The sequence below is a fragment of the Trachemys scripta genome, chromosome 14 (assembly GCF_013100865.1).
Source record: "Trachemys scripta elegans isolate TJP31775 chromosome 14, CAS_Tse_1.0, whole genome shotgun sequence".
In the NCBI taxonomy this organism is placed as follows: domain Eukaryota; kingdom Metazoa; phylum Chordata; order Testudines; family Emydidae; genus Trachemys; species Trachemys scripta.
The window spans coordinates 20330748-20344985 of NC_048311.1; the positions used below are offsets into that span (position 1 = coordinate 20330748).

Consider the following 14238-nt stretch of genomic DNA (forward strand, 5'->3'; position numbering starts at 1 on the left):
AGTGGATATGTAGTACCTACCTAGGAAGGTAAGAAATTTACTGAATACAACCACCTATGTAAAGTATTTACAGAGTAAACCGTGTCTTAAGAGTGCAGTCAACAACTATGGCACTACTGCAATTTGGAAACAGCTCAGATTCTAGTCTCTTCAGAAGTGCCAGTAGTACAGTTGGCCCAAACCCTGGATATCTGAACATTATGTGGTCTTAAGATAGTAACTACAATTAGATCTGAAGAGAGTTGTAGATTGTGCGCTTCCAGAGGGGAAGTCATTTCTGAACAGACCACAGGACAAGTCAGAGAACAAATGGAATGCCCCTTTACTTAGTTCCACATTTAGAAATTGTGCCAGCATACCTAGGTCAGTTAGGAATGTGGGGGGAGGGGAATCCCACCCCTACCAGATATAGCTGCTCTGGTAAAAGATCTAGTGAACATGCAATCATACTGGCAAAAAAGGTCCTTTCTGAGGTAAGGGAACTGGCATAAGCTATACCAGCAAAAGCATTCTTGCTGGTATAAACTGCATTTCCTTTAGCATTCCTGCTGGTATAGTATACACACAAACCTTTTCTAGTAGATGGGGCCTTAGTGCTAGAAGCACCATCTCAAACTGAAGAGCTCTCCCATTCGTTTATTCTGTGTACAGTCAGTTTCCTCTGTTTGTGAGGTGATCAAGAGTTCAAAAAAGGTACCATGAGCCATAGGGAAGGGCGAAACATTTCAAGTGTTTTTTTTTTTCCTTCTTTTTTAAATGTACTGAAGATTAGGTAGCAAATGGCCTGGAATCCAAACATGTCCTTCAGAGAGGAATGTGGGCAACAGCACAAGGAGCAAGTTTGGCAGCGAAGGCCTTAGCGGCACCTGATACAGGACTAGCTTCATAGAGTAACCATGAGGAATAAATCTGGAATAAAGGACCACTGATATGAGTCCTTGCAACACTTTCTACCAACCCTCAATTACCTGATTTGGTTAATCCAATACCAGTAGGAAAGAAAGGAAGCATTGCTCCATCCTAAAGTGGATTGATTCTGTACATAAAGTACTGTACAGTACAATGAGCTACAGAGGTGCTCAGTATTATCTGAGGACAAATACTCCTTTCTGCTTAAGACAGTTTGAATCCTTATCACTTGAAATGTGGCATCTCGGGGCTGTAATATTTCTTAAGTTTTCATTTAAATCTATACCTTGAAACAATATACAATATTCTCCCATTTCCCCCAATTACTAAGGCCTTGTCTACACGAACCAGGGTTCGACACGCAGTGATCAATGCATTGGCAGTCGATTTAGCGGGTCTAGGGAAGACCTGCTAAATTCACTGCATATCGCTCTCATTGACTGCTGTACTCCATCTGAACGAGAAGCGCAAGGGGAGTCGACGGGAGAGCGTCTCCAGTCCACATCGCATACTGTGGACCCCGCGGTAAGTAGATCTATGTTAACTTCAGCTACATTATTCATATAGCTGAAGTTGCGTAACTTAGATCAATCTCCCCCCATAGTGTATACAAGGCCTCAGTTTACTGATTCTGTTCAGTAATGGGACTGTGTGAGTTTTATTTTTAAATAAGGTTTGCTCACATGTGATTCAAGAGAAACAGTTATTCCATTTAATACCACCTACGGTGAAGGTGTCTTCAGTGGAAACCTTGAGTTCAGTAACATTCAACCACAACTCTAAGCTAATAACGTTTATGGTACAACAGATATAAGTCACATCTGAACCCACATTTATGGAGGTAGAAGGCAAGCTGATTCATCTCAGTGGTATTCTACCATATTAAAACAGCACTAGGTACCACAAATGCATTACCCCTGGATTTCTGTAACTTTAGGATAAGTATAATCTGGCATCAGGCACAGAAATGATTCCAATTGTTGGTAAAACTGATATCTACATCTTGTCTAGAATGACAATTTATCACATGGGTTCATTTCAACCTCGCAATAAAAGTAAAAGATACAGCTATGCTGTTCTGGATTCCATGACCTCTAAAATCAACTCACCTCTTTTCCATCTGTGCTACATACAACACAAGTAATTTTTGTGCTGTAAAAGAGGTTGTAAAGACGACCATTTAGATGCTGTTCATTTAAACAGCAGTGACAAGCTTTGTTGTCTTTGTTCCCAAATTTTCCTGATTCAAGAAATAAAATGAGGATTCTACCAGCACATTCTTCCTGTTCGGTTTCTAAATATGTTCCACTTAATAGAGCTCAAGGCCCAAGGGCAAAGAAATGGATGGAAGATAGACACTTGCTTGCCACTGATCATAAAAAGTGGAAATGCAGTTCACGTGTCTTCCCCTCCCCCAGCTGCATATATAAAAATCCTAACGCACATCAAGGATATGGGAATATCCTGCCCACAACAAGTGCAAAACAGTTAGCTGCAGTTTAATGGGTTTATTTTTACAGCACTGCAGGTGTGCCTGTTGCTTTACAAACGCAAGATAAGGCGCCTGCAATTTAAATGGTGACAATGTACAGACAAAGGAGGGGAAAATGGATAAAATGAAGTTATTTGAATACGCATCATTGATGACTGGTGTGGGGTGTGCATTTCCAGGTTTGTTTGTTGTTTCTAGTGTAGGCAAGACGGCAGGAAGTACATTGTGGCAGGTTTGTTGCTGTGTTCAGCTTTGGAACTGGGGTGTGACTTTGCATACAGATTTCTCTCCGTTGATTAATCAAGATCTCTCTGCGGATTTCTTTCTCCTTGCAAATAGTACAGTGAAGTCAGAACTAAGGCAGCAGCTGTTTGGCTGTCCCTGTTTTCCCTCATTCATATCTGGCTGATGGAAGCAGCAGCCTGTACTTCAACCTGTTCAGCAGGTGAACCTCTAGTGGGGGAAGGGAGGATGAGAGTACAATAGAGCCTTTTAGTGGTGCATATAAAGTACTGGTGTGACAGCAATGTCATCCCCTTCTCAAAAAGGGACCTTTTTGTTTCTTTTAGGTGAGCCAGGAGGTTTCATTTTCATTTTCCTAAAATTGCAAAAACCAGTTTCAAGTTCAGGGCAAAAGGAAGCCTAGTGTCGGCAGCATTCGTGAACAGAGGTGTTTCACATTAGCTATATTTGCTGCAAGAAAGAAATGGGCAAACAGCTCATTCAATCCAAACTGAAGCTGTCTGAACTGGGTCCATAGCTGTTCCTCCTCCTTTCCCTCCCCTGCAGTCCTATTTAGACATTTTATGACAATGCAAAATAAAGGAACTGCATCTTTGTTAAATACTCCCTTTGAAGACAACAATGAGGCCGGTGGGTGTTAAATCTGTTTGACATAGTTCCTTATTCAGCGAGTTAAAAATCAACCATCCATCACACCACTTAGCAAGAGGTGGGAAGAGAAGGAAAAATGCAGCGCACATCTCTGCCATAAATTAAACGGAATGCTTCCAATGTGGTAAGAAAAGGTGGGTGAGGTAATCTCTTTTCTACTATAACCCAGTTTGCAACTCAGCTGCAGGACAGGCTGGTTCACCTATGTGTTACCTATCATCTAATCAGACAGTGCCAGTCTGAACATGTTTTGTCTTGGATTTGGACTGAGCCAAATGTATCAGATATTATGCTAAAAGCAGGATGAACTTTTTTTAAAAAGCAGATTGTCAAGTACACAAACCTTTCACTCTGTACTACCTATTGAGCTAAAAACAGATTATTGCAACAGGTATATACAAGTACAGGTAGTTCTTGGTCATACATAGAGAGGTATGCAAAGCCAAGTCATCCACACAGAATGTGAAAAGGCAATTATTTAAAGAGCACATGTTGTTACAAGAGTTTAATAGGAGAGAGGCTGGAAAGCTAGCCTGGCTGCACAGGTCAGTCCTTCAAAATTATCTGGGTTGTTCAATTTCTGACAACAGGTAAACTCTGGAGCGCAGACAGAACAGGGAGGAGGTGAGAGAACCAAGCTGGGAGACATAAGCCTTTAAAATGCTTAAAATCCCAGTTGAACAATTACATCAAGTTAAGCAGGAGGCATGTCCTTAAAGTAGCCCCATTCACTGATGGCATAAGCAGATGCAACTCCACTGATTTCAATGGGATTACACCCTCATAGCCAATTCATTACTTGAGTATGTAGGTATAGTGATTTACTGCTAATTACCAACATCAGAACTACTGAATTTTACATCCAATATTGAACAAAGAGCAAGAAGCAGCCAGGTCCACGTGTGATGCAGTTAGATACGGGTCTAAAATGAGAAAAATCCCTCAATAGGGAGATATAGCTAAACTGGGATGGAGAAGGAGACAAAGCTAATGTTTAAAAAAAAAAATTCTCCATAGCTGTAATCATTCATATTGACCAGTACACAAAGCCACAGTCCAATAACCCCACCAAATGAAATAGGGCTCTCTCGAAGCAGTCTAGCTGGGAGGATTCAAACGATGACTGGGCTACACAAGACAAATTTTAAGGGAAGAAAAAGCATCCCAGAATATATAGCACTATTTTAATTGGAGGACCACAACACTGTAGGTGTGGAGATCACTTTTCCTCAAATGATTCTTCCTTTCCAGTGCTTATGGGAAGATCATACTTTCTGGGACCATGTCTATTTGCCTGGTTTCTGCATCAGAGGATACTGGGACAGCTCAACAATTAAATGCTGTACAAGGAAACATCCCAGAAATTTGTTCTCGCCCATCAAAAATGTAGGGTTTCCAGTTGATATACTAATGCCAGCAAAATAGGAACAGACAGTGCCCCAGATTATATGGGAATTCTATTTTTGTCACCAAAATATACTGTCTACTGCCCTCTCAATTTTTTCCCTTACACTAATCAGTCAGTAGTTACACTACTCAACTTTTGATGTACTGCACATACATCCCTGCATGGAGAGAAGTTAGACAAACTGAGGACTAACTTGTGCCCATACTGATAGAATGCCAAGCTCTGTATCAGGGAAGGAGGAGGATACATCTCAGCCCCAAGAGAAGAAATTGTTCTCTTTTTATTCACTGGAGTGCTCCTGTTTATTTTTGTAGTACAAATCTGTTAGAGCAGCCAGGTCTACACAGCAGCTGGGGAGGGTGCTTCTCAAACTGATAAGCAGACATGCACGGGCAGGATTGTACTCAGGCAGCTAGCCCATGCCACCAAAGTGACACTACTATTTTTAGCATGTTAGTTGAGGCAGAGCTAGTGCATGTCTGTCTACCTGCACCGGGAAGCACCCTCCCAGCTGCTGTGTAGACATAGTCTTACTTGTAGTTACTGCATCAGCATATCCCACTAATATAAGCAGCACTATGAATTTAGATGTACAAAATCGATTCATGTTTAACCTTTATATAAGAACGCGCAATAAGAACTATCATGGGAATAGCTTGTGTCCTGTAACCAGATTTTGTGTTATACACTATTAGCCCTCACAAGCAACACGTGTAGTACTTAAATATGATTAACAGACATAAGAGATACAATCTGACTGCATTGATTAGATACTATAGACTCCCAACTGAAATTAGATAAAGAATCTGAGCGGTTACTAGTCCCTTCCCAGACCAGTTCTTATCCAGCATTATATTTGAGGACTTTTGAAGAATAAATTCATGAAAGTGCTAAAGAACAGGAACTTAAGTGTTCATGAAGCTCCACCTTCATGTTGCACCTTTAACAAGGACCATTCCCTAGCAACAGAAAATATTCTTAACCTCTTGGCTCCTCAAAGCCATAACCTTTGACATGCCAAAACCTAAGGCCGCGGCAGCGCTGTGAATCCGCAAGTGTAGCCAAGGCCAATGTTCCCTAACTAAACAGAACTCTCCAAGTGCTGGGTAGATACCAGTGCTCAGACACAGCTGTTCCCTGTTTGTAGAGAATGGAACCCTCACAAAAACCTGGATGTATGAATTCAGAACTGGCAGGACAACAGCACAATCACATTTGCCACAAGAGCTGCCTTTGTAGCCTCCCCCATTTGAATCCCATGTACTCACTTCTGCATTAACCAACTGAAGTATGGCCTGAGAACAGGACTCCTAAAATCTAATCGTGGCTCTTGAGACACCCTCAGTGGCTTCAGCCAAGTCACAGCTTCTCTGTCTCAGTCCTTTCCCAGGCCACACCATTGGTACAACGGGAATAATATTTACTTTCTTCATAGAGGTGTTGTGAGAACACGTGTAGCACTTTAAAGACACAAAACACTGTGAAAGTCCTGTGTATTAGTCACAGCAGGACTATAGTCACATTGAGGGAGTGAGGAGATTATTTCAAAGAGAAAATGTTAGTAATCTGTTTTCTCGTGAACCACACACACCTAAAACTAAGAATGTGGTATCTCAAAACCCACGAATGGCCTGTGAACTTAAGACATGCACACGTACAAACATGTTTGTATCAGAGGGACTGCAAAAAAACCCAGCTTTGATTTACCAAATATGAGGGCAATCCACCTCTGTTGTAGCTAGCTTTTCCATACATACCTGAATGAACCTTCCCTCCTCTCCCTTCAGTGACAATGGACAGATTTTCTCTTTCATGCTGGTTTCCCTTAAAGCTCATTTGAAGAGCCCACCATACCTTGTTAAACTGGAAAAGGTCACGCTTGAGCCTCTCTCTTACGGGATCATGTCCGTGTCTCAAAAACCTTCTCATTTTCCCTCTTTAACCACCTGGCACCAGAAACCTAGTAAAAAAGCAAAACCATGTTTAAACAAGTGGGATTTTAGAGTGTAAAAAATTAATCTGAATTGGGTCCTTTATTTTGTTTCAGCAAGTAACACGGAATTCAGCAGGCCAGGACGAGACAGCACAGCTATATGGGGAGTTAACAGGGACTAAAACTCAACACCACGCAGCACATTTTCCCAGATAGTAGGATTTGGTTTGCATAATCCCTTTTTCATGCTGCTCAATTCTAGAATCCCTGTGGCTTTTAAAAAACAAACAGTGCAGTTTACACTTTGCCTTTTTTTTTAAATCTCTTCACCTGACCTTGTCCAAGAAAGATGACAAGTGACAGAACGCAAAAGGATACTACCGCAGTCAGATAAATGTTTAAAGAAACCAGCTCAAAAAGCCACCTAACTTCCAGAGTTGGTGGCAGCATAGACTAGTATCAGTTTTTACTCCAGATAACCCTATGGCTACTGAGCTGAGGAGGGGAAAGTAAACATTTTAGGCTGGCATTATGGGTATAGCATAAGGAGCTGGTGTTGCCTGGAATGTAGTTATGTTAATTATTAGCCTGTTTTTGTAAAACATCAAGCTTAATCCTCTACTAAGGGGGAAGGGGGAAAGAGAATAGTGCACCTGTCCCTCAGTGCAGTGCTACAAGAGAGTATAGTTCTCTGTACCTTGTAATTCTATCACTTCACCAAAACTTTATGATCCACTCAGAGCACTCAATGCAGAAATAAAAAGCCCTGCCCTAGCATACCAGCAATAACACTTGGGACAGCAGGATATGGAGTCTAGTATTCAGCCAGTGCAGTAAAAGTAGCACCTTATGTCACTCCCCAGGACAGAAAGGAGTACGGTGAATGGGCAGAACTTGAAGATTCAGACCTAGGGTGTGGACTTTTCCCAAGGAAGGGGTGTGTACATATTTGGAGCAAGGTGGGAATTTATAGTGCGATAGTTTCCAGAACATTTAAAATGAGTGTCAGAACTTGCCAGGAAGAAGAGTTATTTTTTATCTCTCTGCCCCAGACTACATGGGGCCTGGGACATTTGACTCCAATATCTGACCTGGACAGGTAATTGAAAGCACTGTTCACCCACAATGAGCTCTGAGAAGGAGCAGAAAACCTTTGCAGCCTCTTGGTGCTTCTATTATCCCACTTCTATACAAACAAGTGGGAATCCATCTCTGCATTCTTGTCAATAATGAGGTCATCAACCAAAGGCCATAAATCAGCCAATCATTCCTGCAGGGTTTTTATTATACCTCCCAGCAAGGCCAGCAGAAGTGTAAATTTAAACAGCAAACTAAAAGTACAAAACTGACAAAATCAGCAAGTTCTGGTGAGCGAACAGCTGTCTTTTCTGCATGTCAGATATCAACGTTTCAGAGTAGCAGCCGTGTTCGTCTGTATCTGAAGAAGTGGGCTGTAGTCCACGAAAGCTTATGCTCTAATAAATTTGTTAGTCTCTAAGGTGCCACAAGTACTCCTGTTCTTTTTGCAGATATCAAGGTGTAATCCCAATGTACAGTCCTGGGTTTGCGCCTACACTTGCCACTAGGGGCTAGGATACTTCAGTGTTACTAGCATGTGGAAGGTCGGTTTGGGTGGAGCACCATTTGGACTGGTTAAGGAAGGAGGGAGCAAAGGGATGGATCAGGCAGATGTATCAGTAAGATTCTGACAGGAGCTTAGAGCAGGCTGAGATAGTCCATGAATAACTCAGAGCATCATTACGATCACAGCAATATCTGGTCTGATTTTCAGAGATGCCAAGCACTGCACCTCCTTTCTACTGACTTCAGTGGAGTTATGAGTGCTCAGCACTTCTGAAAGTCAGGCTTATAGCAATTAGCCCCAGAACAATCCCAGAGCTTAGCCTGCAACATCTCTAACCAAGCACACAGTACATTTTCAGGTGCACAAACAAAAAGAAAGGAACCCACCATGATCTCCTCGCTCTCCCAGTATCTAGAGATACCAGCAGGTACCACCTAATCATCAGCTTTCCTTGAATGGTCTCTTACAATATGAGCTAACTACTTATGCAAAACAATCTGTTCCACCTTGCATTTTGCTGTGACACTGGGAGCACCTTTCTCAGACCTGAAGAAGAGCTCTGTGTGGCTCGAAAGCTTGTCTCTCACCCCAACAGGAAGTCGAGCCAATAAAAGATATTGCCTCACACATCTTATCTCTACCATCCTGTGACCAACACAGCTACAACTACACAGCATACAGCTTTCCAACTCTCATTCCTGCATGCTTTCTTCCCTATCCATTCCCCCCTGCCAGAGAAGGGAGAGTAAACCTGAGCTGCTTGGTATATTTGCATGATTTGGGTGGAAACGAAAGCCATCAGAGAACTAGCAGGTGTGAAGAAATGGTGCCTAGCTGTCTGACACAGAAACCTTGACAGCAGGGAATATCAAACTAAAAGGGGAGAGGAGCCTAGCCAAAAAACAGGAACACATTTAAAAAACAAAGTCTCTGCAAGGTGATCCGAAAACCTACACCAAATAAATCTAAGATTAGAGCCCATGTAACAAATCCTTTCATCAGGTTTGCATGATACAATTCTCAGAGAAGAGAGAAACATCTCAGTACATGGCTCTGTCCATGGATCAGCGTTCACCTTGCACTCCTTTTCAGTACCCAAGACAGAGAAGCTAATGATCCAAACATCGGACCAAATTCGGTGATGAATCCTGGTCACATGCCACCTGAGGCACATTGTGCATATACTAAGAAGAAGTGAGAAGCTGCTGTAGAAGTGACAACCTGTTGTGCTATGCAAGGAAAGAGTATCACACCCATATGCAGTAACTATGGCCTTAGTCTGACAGGGAAAGTAAAAATGGGAAAGGGTGTGTCTTTGGCAATCAATATCCTGGGCCTGTGAAACCAGGAAAACCCACACAGAAACTTCAAGTAACTAGTTCAAAGTAACTGGTTTTACAAGTATGGGGAAAGGAGACTTCCATGTGCCAACAAGGCAGCACAGACAAATACTCACAGTAAACAAAGGCAAGAAGGCAAAGGAAAGAGGGGGCTCTTTTGAAAGGATAGATAAATACAGCTGCCCATGTCCTGTAACAAAGTTTAGGAATGATTAATTGCATCTAACACACGCTGCTTATACATGCTTATGCCAAGAGAGGTAGCATTCACAATCCAGCCCACACTGACCTGTTAAACCAACTAAGGAACCTTAATAATAGTTGGCATCAAGGAATCTAATAGCAACTGGCACCAAGGTACATCACCATGTAAACTGATGCATGCTGCAGTCAAAGGAGATTTGCCAAAAAGAATGACGATTCCACATAATCTGTATCATCTTGTCTCACAGGTGCACATTTCCTTTTGGCCAGCCCAATTTCTCTCGCAAATGCCCTTCTCTGATGTCTTACAAAAAACTGCAGCCCAATGTGCTCTGCAATTATAGAACATAAACACAAATACCCTTCACTGCAGACAGCATGAGGTAGTAGCAGTGGCCACTAGTAGCCAGGGTGGAGCCTCTGAAACCATGTCTGCTTTGTGTGGAGTTGATGCTGTTGTATTTTGCAGGGCACTAAAGCCTACAAGAAAATGCAAGATCAGCCTCTTACCAGAAGCTACATGCTCATTAGCAGCACTACATCTTCTCTGGGTAAAGTCTGCCTCTCAGCTGAAGAGAATCTGAGGTCAGTCCATCTGCAGGTAACAATACCCCAGATTCCAGTCCATCTTGACTGGGAACAAGTTGAAACATAACATGTGACAGACAAACCACCTTGCAGCCAGGCTCATAATGGGCCACTTAAAGCTAGCTCCTTTAGCGTCCCTGGCTCTATGCTCAGACAAATATTATGAGATGCCCTCCTCCGCTGCGTTCAATTAGACTCAGCCACAAGCCTATTACTCATTGCTCACACAGTATGGCAGGGCGAGTCCAAGCTGTGAGAGGATCCTGTTTCCACTCAATACAGACACTCAGACAGCTATTAGCATCAAACACAGACTTTTAGATGCCAAAAATTCACAACAGGCACATATGCCACATGGTTCAAAACAGGCTGATACTTAAGCGAAGAAGCCAGAATGTTCATATGCAACTTACATGCGTGTTTACTCAGAGCACACAGGATAGGGTGTAGAACAGGGGAGAGAGAGAGTACTCTTCCCAAACAGCCTTTGTCCAGGTTAAGTCGCCCTTCCAACTTCTCCCCTTGACAACAGTTCAAAGCTTGGCAAATAATTCAAAGATGCTCTAGGGCATATCAAGACCATTTAGCGATTTCAAGGCTTCAGGTCTCCTGCTTGTTGTTCTCTCCCCTCTCTTCCCCTTACCCAAAAGGGATCCTCCCATGTGAGATTTCTATCTATGCATCTAACAGTAAGGCATTGTTCTTGTTAAAAAGGATAAGCAACAGCAAGCCCTTCTTCTCCCCAGCCAAGCTTTGTTTACACCACAAGGATTTACTACTCTTATTGCAGCAACTGCCAACAAGGCCTCATCTGTACTAGACTTTCTCTACACTACGGAAAGTTTCCCAGTATTCCTAGGACCAATACAGCTCTGCCAGTGGTAGCAATAGTGGGAATGCTACAGTAGACTCTCTCTCAGCAAGGTTAGATGACAACAGCCAGTCTACACTAGCAGTTCTGACATTGTTCACAATTGTGGTAGAAGTGCTGGGATGTTTAGGAAGAAAAGCTAAAGCAAATGCCCCACCTATGCCACTGCATGAACAGGAACAACGGTGTAAGAGTTGGGTAGATATGCCTGAGACCAGATTTTCATGATCGCCACTGTAATAAAGGTGCTGATTTCTTCTAGAAGTTCCAGCATTTAATGACAGTTCTATGCATCTCAAAATTCCAGAGAATCAGATGGTGTGTGTAGCCCCCTTTAAAAAAAAGAGTTTAAACCTGGTTAAATGACTCCTGAGATAGACTCTAGTGGGTGGTTTATTGGGAGGGGAATTTCAAAGAGAAGATAGACCATTGTAGGTAATATTCTCCTAGAGAGAGAGCATGCCCAGAAGAAAAGAGAACCAAACTGCAAGTTAGGAGGTATAAATTCTATTCCCAATTCTGCCATTGACTTGATGTGACCTTGGGCAAGTCACTTCACCTTTCTGTCTGTCAGGCCTTGGCTATACTCGGGAATTCACAGCGCTGCCGAGTTGCGCTGTATGTACTCCACCTCTCCGAGGGGAGTAGCTTGCAGCGCTGCGAGTAAGTGTGCAGCGCTGCAGGCTCTCATCACACTGGCGCTTTACAGCGCTGCGCTCGGGGGGTGGTGGGGCATGTTTTCACACCCTTGAGCGCAGCAAGTTGCAGCACTGTACAGCGCCAGTGTAGCCAAGGCCTTAAGTTTCTCTACAATGCTTACCCACTTAATTCACATGCTGTTGTGAGCATCCGTTCTGTCTTTACGGAGCTTTGGACTACTGGTATATGAATGCCAAGTCAGCACACCAAATGTCATGGAAAGCTACTCTTTATCTCTAAAATAATCTCTTAACATTAGAGGGCAAGAGAGTTGCACTCAGCTACTAATGTTTAAGGTTACTGTGTTTAAGGGAGCACAACTCTCCAGGGACAGATAATAAAATCTGCTAGAGGTGGTCAAGTGCGAAATGGTAACTGAGCTTAAGCATACCATTTCCCACTTTTTAGCATGGAAAAAGAATAAATATAATTTGGTGATACAAGCCGTTGCTGTATTCTAAAACTCAAGTTGTCATCACTGGCACTGTTACCGTCTAAGTTCAGGGTGGACTGATTTAAATCAAAGCAATTTAAATAACGAATTTTAATAATGAATTAAATCAGTAAGCAGGAAACCTTGATCACTGATTTTAATTGTATTTTGCATTTGTACTTCTTGTACAAAAGAATAGTTATCAATTAATGAGAATTAACCATAAAAACCATGATGGAATTGCAACTAAATATAGCCTTTACACTAAATGTGGGGCTTCTTATTGCAAACCAGGAAGATATATTGTATGTCTACCCATTTATTTAAGCAATCATATAGCTTAATTTACATTTATTCAGATTCTTAATTTTTACATTTTATGATGTTAGAAAATGGTGAATAATGCATTTTTTATTTACTAGATGATTAATTTTTTGACCTGTGCCTTGTGTCAAGCTCTATTTGGATGGTTTCAGAGTAACAGCCGTGTTAGTCTGTATCCGCAAAAAGAAGAACAGGAGTACTTGTGGCACCTTAGAGACTAACAAATTTATTAGAGCATAAGCTTTCGGAAGAAGTGGGCTGTAGTCCACGAAAGCTTATGCTCTAATAAATTTGTTAGTCTCTAAGGTGCCACAAGTACTTCTGTTCTTCTCTATTTGGATGGGAATTCAAATCCAATTAAAAATGCCAGAAGCCCCACAGCATTTCAAAGTTGGTTAATTAAGTAAATAAATCTACTTTAAATGTGCTGAATACATAAAAGTTTATCAAAACATGTTTTGCATTTAAAATGGATTTATTAAACAAAGGAAGCATTACCTGTAGTTAGTGAAATGAACTGATGGTGATGAGAAACAATGTCCTTCAAGATTTTAGAACTAGTAGATCATAGATTAGAATAAATTTAGGCCTTAACATACATTGTCATAGTTTCAAATGAATTTATTTTTTAAAATAAACCTATTTAATTTACATTAAAAAAATTTAAACAAAATATTTTTATTTTTTTTTTAAAACCATCTATTTTTATCCAAGCTGCTACAGCAACAACTGGTTGCCAAGTGAGATACTGCCCACTCTTCTGCAGTATTACAAAGCAGCCGAGAGGTCTAAATAAAGGAACAGGTGCAGAATGTAAAGAGCTTCGAGATCTCAGAGATGCCACTCTAGCCTACAAGTCTTTGACACAAGGCAGGGATTTTTCCAGACCACCTTCCAAGAACGAGATATTTAATCCAGTAGTGGTTAGTGGATGTCTACACTACCTGCCGGATTGGCGGGTGGCAGTCGATCCAGCAGGAATCGATTTATCGTGTCTTTGACCCCCAAGTGCTCTCCCATCAACTCCTGTACTCCACCCCGCGAGAGGCGCAGGCGGAGTCAACGGGGGAGCGGCAGCAGACGACTCACCACAGTGAAAATATTGTAGTGAGTAGGTCTAAGTACATCGACTTCAGCTACATTATTCATGTAGCTGAAGTTGCTTAACTTAGATCGATTCCCCACCCCCCCAGCGTAGACCAGGCCTAAGTCAAAGGAGGGACAGTTTAGGCTGAATATCAGGAAAACTTTACTGGAAGTGAAATCTATTAGACTGCAAGGAAAACTCAAGTGGTGGAGAACCATCACTTGGGAGGGTTTTTTTTGTTTTGTTTTGAAACAACTGGACAACATGCTAAGAAGTGTCTTGTAAAGAACAATTCTGCACTAGCAAGAAGAAGGACTGAAGGATTCGACAGGTTCTCCCATCCAAGTCTACTTTAACTTCTATGATTCTGCAGAAGTTAAACAGTCAAAAGTATAACCTACCAATCAGTCACTAAATGCAACAGCAGGCAGTGCTCTATCCTCTAGCCTCCTACCACACACACACCACTAG

General features: G+C 41.9%; 1 protein-coding gene across 2 annotated transcripts in view; it reads right to left on the reverse strand.

Moving 5' to 3' along the window:
- LLGL2 (LLGL scribble cell polarity complex component 2) overlaps positions 1 to 14238 on the reverse strand; it is a 50173-nt gene that overhangs the window by 30371 nt on the left and 5564 nt on the right. Inside the window, exons 1-2 of one of the 2 annotated variants that reach the window (XM_034790062.1) lie at positions 6972 to 7122; positions 6558 to 6663 (exon numbers count right to left, since the gene is read on the reverse strand). In XM_034790062.1, coding sequence (XP_034645953.1) covers positions 6558 to 6632 — 75 coding nt within the window. In that variant the 5' untranslated portion in view covers positions 6633 to 6663; positions 6972 to 7122. Of the gene's footprint in view, positions 1 to 6557; positions 6664 to 6971; positions 7123 to 14238 lie in introns of those variants that run through there. The other variant, XM_034790061.1, reaches the window with a different exon arrangement.